This window comes from Morone saxatilis, unplaced genomic scaffold (assembly GCF_004916995.1).
Source record: "Morone saxatilis isolate NCDOM2014 unplaced genomic scaffold, NCSU_SB_2.0 Contig12, whole genome shotgun sequence".
NCBI classification, from domain to species: domain Eukaryota; kingdom Metazoa; phylum Chordata; class Actinopteri; family Moronidae; genus Morone; species Morone saxatilis.
In genome coordinates, this window is record NW_023339674.1 from 19,539,184 (window position 1) to 19,544,480 (window position 5,297).

Genomic DNA, 5,297 nt, shown 5'->3' on the forward strand with positions numbered 1-5,297 from the left:
CACACACACACACACACTTGATTACATTCAATAAAGCATGTTGGGACATTCATGACAAATAACAATATGGTATATTTATTTAATTGGTATATAACCTTGTCTGAGCATTTGACAAAGTTTCAGTGTATCAGCAGGAAGAATCAGTTCAGTTGACATCTTTATTGTCCCACAAGAGGACATCCTTCCTGCAGCAAGATGGTATAAAAACATAAACACAAACGTAGGTATATCAGAATTAAGGGCATTTATTGTACACAGAATAAATGTCAGATTCCTTAAAGAGAGGAATCTGGATTTGCTATAATAGATGTAGCAATGTTTCCCAGTTGATTCCTGTTTTGCACAGTTAGATTATACACATACCAACAAATCAGTGAGAATGTATGAAGCATCAAGTTTAACAGTCAACATAAAAAAAACCTATAACCTACATAGAAAATAGTTCTTCACACTTTCCACATCTTGCCCTTTAACAATAATCTGACTGTGGCTGATGGTTTGTTCATTTTGTGATCTTGTGAGTCCAGCTGCCTGTTGAAGGTTACTTCAACAATCAGGTCTGAGAAGGTGGAAATACACCTTGAGTGGCTACTCTATTAGACATACAACAGTGTATAAAGTCTCTGTGAGAGTCTGAACTCACAACTGTCATGTCTGAAAGGCTTCGTGCTGATTTTCTTCTCCAAACCAACAAAATAGACAGAGAGCTAAAGAAAAACAGAAAGATTATTTTCCTGTCAGAACAGTAATAAAACATGTCTGCGGTTCTGATAAAGGCCTGTAATGGAAGTTTCTCACAGCAACTTCAACTTGTACTGGCAAGAAAAGCACATGTGGAACTAATAACTTTGATTAATTGGCCCAATTCCATTTAGGTGTGCCACCCAATTTAATTACAACAACAACTACATTGGTTCCCCACATATACAGGCCTGCAGGCTGTATGTCTCCATGTTAAATAGATCTCTCCCTGTTCCCTTTCCAGAGGACGACCCCACCCACAAAGTAGATGACAGCAACACCCGGATTCTGATTGGCTGTTTAGTGGCCATCATCTTCATCCTTGTGGCCATCATTGTCATCATCCTGTGGAGGCAGGTGTGGCAGAAAATGCTGGAGAAGGTGAGCTCTCGTGCATTATGATTCCACAATCTTCTTTCGGGAGGCGGTCAGATCTGTTCCTTCACCTCCCCCACGTTCTTTATTATAGGCCTCTCGCCGGATGCTGGATGATGAACTAACCGCTAGTTTGTCAATACAGAGTGAGACATTCGCCTACAACAACAACCAGTCGAGTACAACCAGTGAGCAGGAGTCTAATTCCACCTATGAGCGCATCTTCCCCCTCGGTCCTGACTACCAGGAGCCGTCACGCCTCATTTGTAAGCTGCCAGAGTTTGCTCAGAGCTCAGAGGAGCCTGGTAGGTGGACTCACACATCAGCTTATATATACACATCAATTTAAATTGACATCAACGTGGTCCCTTATCTCATTGAAATTCCCAGTTACAGTTTGGTGCATTGTGTTCCAGCTTCTACCAGCACAGCAGCTTCTAAATCCACCACAACTACTGTAGCCCAAGATGGGGTCCCTCACTACGCAGAGGCGGACATTGTAAACCTGCAAGGTGTGACTGGAAGCAACACATACGCCATTCCTGCAGTTACTATGGACCTGTTGTCAGGGAAGGATGTAGTAGTGGAGGAATTCCCACGAAAGTTGCTTACGTTCAAGGAGAAGCTGGGAGAGGGCCAGTTTGGAGAGGTGTGTGCTCAGCTCTCCTTTCAGCAATTAGACAAGCAATAGACAAGATAGATAAGCAACTATCATTTTCTTCCTCTCCTTTCTCTCCTTGCCACTTCCTCTTCCTCTCAGGTGCACCTGTGCGAAGCAGAGGGAATGCAGGAGTTCATGAATAAAGAGTTTTTATTTGACATCCCCGAGGAGCAGCCAGTTTTAGTGGCTGTGAAGATGCTTCGTTCAGATGCCAACAAAAATGCAAGGTATCGACTCCAGATGCACGTTCGATCGACACCAAATACCTCGTTTATACCCTGCACCTGAAACTGAAAATACATCCTGTGTTGAGTTTACATAATTCTGATTGCTCTCTGTGTAAAGTTACTTTTTTGTGTTTTGGTAGGAATGACTTCCTGAAAGAGATAAAGATCATGTCACGTTTGAAGGACCCCAACATCATTCGCCTGCTAGCTGTGTGCATCTATAGCGACCCTCTCTGTATGATCACAGAGTACATGGAGAACGGAGATCTTAACCAGTTCCTGTCCCGCCACGAACCAGAGGGACAACTTGCTCTGCTCAGCAATACACCTACTGTCAGGTCAGTGGTGTTGAACAAACAAGTGAGAGACAGTTGTATGTTTTCTATTCTATTCCCAACACGTGTTTTGTTTTCTCTCCAGCTTCAATAATCTGTGCTACATGGCTGCTCAGATAGCATCGGGGATGAAGTACCTCTCCTCTCTAAACTTTGTTCATCGAGACTTGGCCACGCGGAATTGCCTGGTGGGCAAGAACTACACAATAAAGATAGCTGACTTTGGCATGAGCAGAAACCTGTACAGCGGGGACTACTACCGCATCCAAGGCAGAGCGGTACTGCCAATACGCTGGATGTCCTGGGAGAGCATCCTGCTGGTAAAGACCGCAGCTTAATGAATGACTTTTATTATGGAGAAAATTCCTTTATTTCATGCAGAAAAATTTGCTTGTCATCGTTTTCTTGTGCAGGGTAAGTTCACCACAGCGAGCGACGTGTGGGCCTTTGCGGTGACACTGTGGGAAATACTAAACTTCTGCAAGGAGCAGCCCTACTCTCAGCTCACTGACGAGCAGGTGATAGAAAACACAGGGGAGTTTTTCAGGGACCAGAAAAGACAGGTGAGTGTCGTTGCGAATATTTCATCTGCATATAAGAACCGGTGAATCCCTGGCTTCATTACTCATTACCCTGTCATGCAGATCTACCTGCCTCAGCCTGTGCTGTGTCCAGACTCGCTCTACAAGATCATGCTGAGCTGCTGGAGGAGGAACACAAAGGAACGGCCCTCCTTCCAGGAAATACACCGAGCCCTCCTGGAATAACAGCCTTAATCTGGGGTTGTGTTTAAGACAGTGATTCCCAGTCTGCTCATCTCTGAAAGGATATGGTGCATGACAAGAGTACACCATGATTCAGACACAATCCAGGTTTAAGCTATCCTGTTTCAGCAGAGAAACAGGGTGAGAGCCATCTGTGGGCTCCAGGCTACAATTTGGGAAACACTGTTTCATGGACTTGCACTCTAGAAAGATGGACTACCAGAGACTTTTGTGTGTCAGTTTGAATTTAACTCGCACAATCACGTTGGCCAAGATGTTTTATAGACATACAGGTATTCTTAGAAAACTCTACTCTGTTTTTAAAGTACACCAAAAACACACACAGAAACTTGATTAAGGTTTGGTTGTGACGTGATGAGGAAGCCAAAGTTAAATGTAGCAAGTGACTTCGGCACTTTTGAAAATGTATTTTAATTTCTTTTTTTAATATGAATTCAAATTTCCCATGTTACAGTGTTTGATAACACTTTCTTGTGTTTTCTGTTGGAAGACTGCTTGAATGTAGAGAAGTGCAGCAAAGCATTACTGTCACATTTCATTGTGAAAGTGTTTCATCTCATTTAGAATGACAAGGAAATATCAAGTAACTCAGTCTTTCTCATCTCCCTGCAGTTTTCCTACGGTGATTTGAACATGAAGTGTATATGACTGTGTATTTTCAATAGATAAGTCTAAATCTCAAATAGCAGTATTTTGTATTAATATTTATATGTTCATATGTGTTTTTTCTGTTTATGTTCTGTTGATATATTTGTGGATTAATATGCTCTTTAAGTTGTTTGGAGTATCATATTTGATTTGATTTTCAGTAACTTTCCTGCTCACATGTTGGATCTAAAAACGGCCTTACGAATAATTATTTTGTTTCCTACTGCAAGCTGTTATTGTCTTGCATTGATCACAAACTACTATCAGCAGCAAACTCTTTGATAACTGATGAGATGTTGCAAGATGTTTTATCAGTAATGCAGGCTGTGCAATGTTTGTGTTTACAGTCAGCATCAGTGAAAAGATGTTACAGAATGTGTTGTGAACAGATTAATGTATATATGCTTATAGTTCGTCTCAGTTGACAAAGAAAGTCTAAAATGCCTTTGAATTCAGGAATGTAGAGGAAATGTGTTTAATTGGAACATCTGACTGCTTCAGATTAGTCTATATTAGCTCATGAAAACTATCAAACACAGCTAATCACCCATCTAAAGGTTCAAATTATTTAGTTAGTTTGCTCTTTCTTTTATTGTATTGTATTGTATGCTGGATTCTTCTTCTTTTCTTGCATAATTCTGTGTATAGTTCTCTGTTAGCTTGGACTTCATACCGCATACCACTGTTTCAGCCAGTTCAGCTGTATTTACAGGCTGTATCCTCTTAATAGAGGCCCTTGTCCCACTTACGTCATCCTTATCTTTCTGTGTTTTGCAAGCGAGTGCGAGTACAAGCTGTAAAGTATAATATTCAGTTTGGAGACAGATTTGTGAAGCATGTGGTGATTCCCATCAGATATAGAAACCTTTTTCACACCATTTACAATCTTCTCAGTGTTATTAATGAATCAGAGGCAGATGTATAGCTGTAAAAAAAAAAAAAAAAAGTGTAATGGCATCCTGATAAATCTCATGATTAGTTTTATTACATATTTGTACTCAAATGTTTGTTTTTCTGTGAGAATGTTTTATATACGTTGGAAACAAAAGTTGTACATTGATAGACCAAATACAAATAAAATTTTAAAAGAGGAATTGTATCCCCCTGAGAGCTCCTGCCTTATTCATAAGTACTGAATATTACATAGCGTGTGGGCGGTCCTTCGATCTGAGCCGACTGATTTGAGGATCTTATTGGGTGAGAGCTTCTGCAGCGTCCAATCACAAATATGGAGGCGGGGTGAAAATGATGAACTTCACAGGACGGACTTAAGAAAGTCTTTGCCATGGAGCAGACACAGAACTTGTTGCTTTGAAAGAACATTAATAGAGTTATTTGGTGCAGTAGAAGTGTGTTCTGCATGCAGTTTGTTTCCAGTTTGGACCAGAAAGATGAATAAGGTGGTTTTGGTGACCGGGGCAAACAGGTAATGGCTGTATTCATTGTTTTAATAGTAAACCTGAAGTCTGGTATCTTTACTGTAATGGATTTATGACAATGCGGTGAAGTTAGTTTTAAGTTGGAT

General features: G+C 40.9%; 2 protein-coding genes across 2 annotated transcripts in view; both read left to right on the forward strand.

Annotated features, from left to right (window-relative positions):
• The window catches only part of ddr2a (discoidin domain receptor tyrosine kinase 2a), a gene marked incomplete in the record, with an annotated part of 14,614 nt that extends 9,743 nt beyond the window's left edge, over positions 1-4,871 (forward strand). The window contains 8 exon segments of the mRNA XM_035653909.1: positions 986-1,122; positions 1,211-1,421; positions 1,533-1,765; positions 1,877-2,004; positions 2,145-2,342; positions 2,425-2,659; positions 2,753-2,902; positions 2,984-4,871. Coding sequence (XP_035509802.1) covers positions 986-1,122; positions 1,211-1,421; positions 1,533-1,765; positions 1,877-2,004; positions 2,145-2,342; positions 2,425-2,659; positions 2,753-2,902; positions 2,984-3,106 — 1,415 coding nt within the window.
• A 198-nt stretch (positions 4,872-5,069) lies between these two features.
• hsd17b7 (hydroxysteroid (17-beta) dehydrogenase 7) overlaps positions 5,070-5,297 on the forward strand; it is a 4,293-nt gene continuing 4,065 nt past the window's right edge. The window contains exon 1 of the mRNA XM_035653741.1: positions 5,070-5,198. Within this exon, the coding sequence (XP_035509634.1) occupies positions 5,164-5,198 (35 nt within the window). The 5' untranslated portion in view covers positions 5,070-5,163. The remainder of the gene's footprint in view (positions 5,199-5,297) is intronic.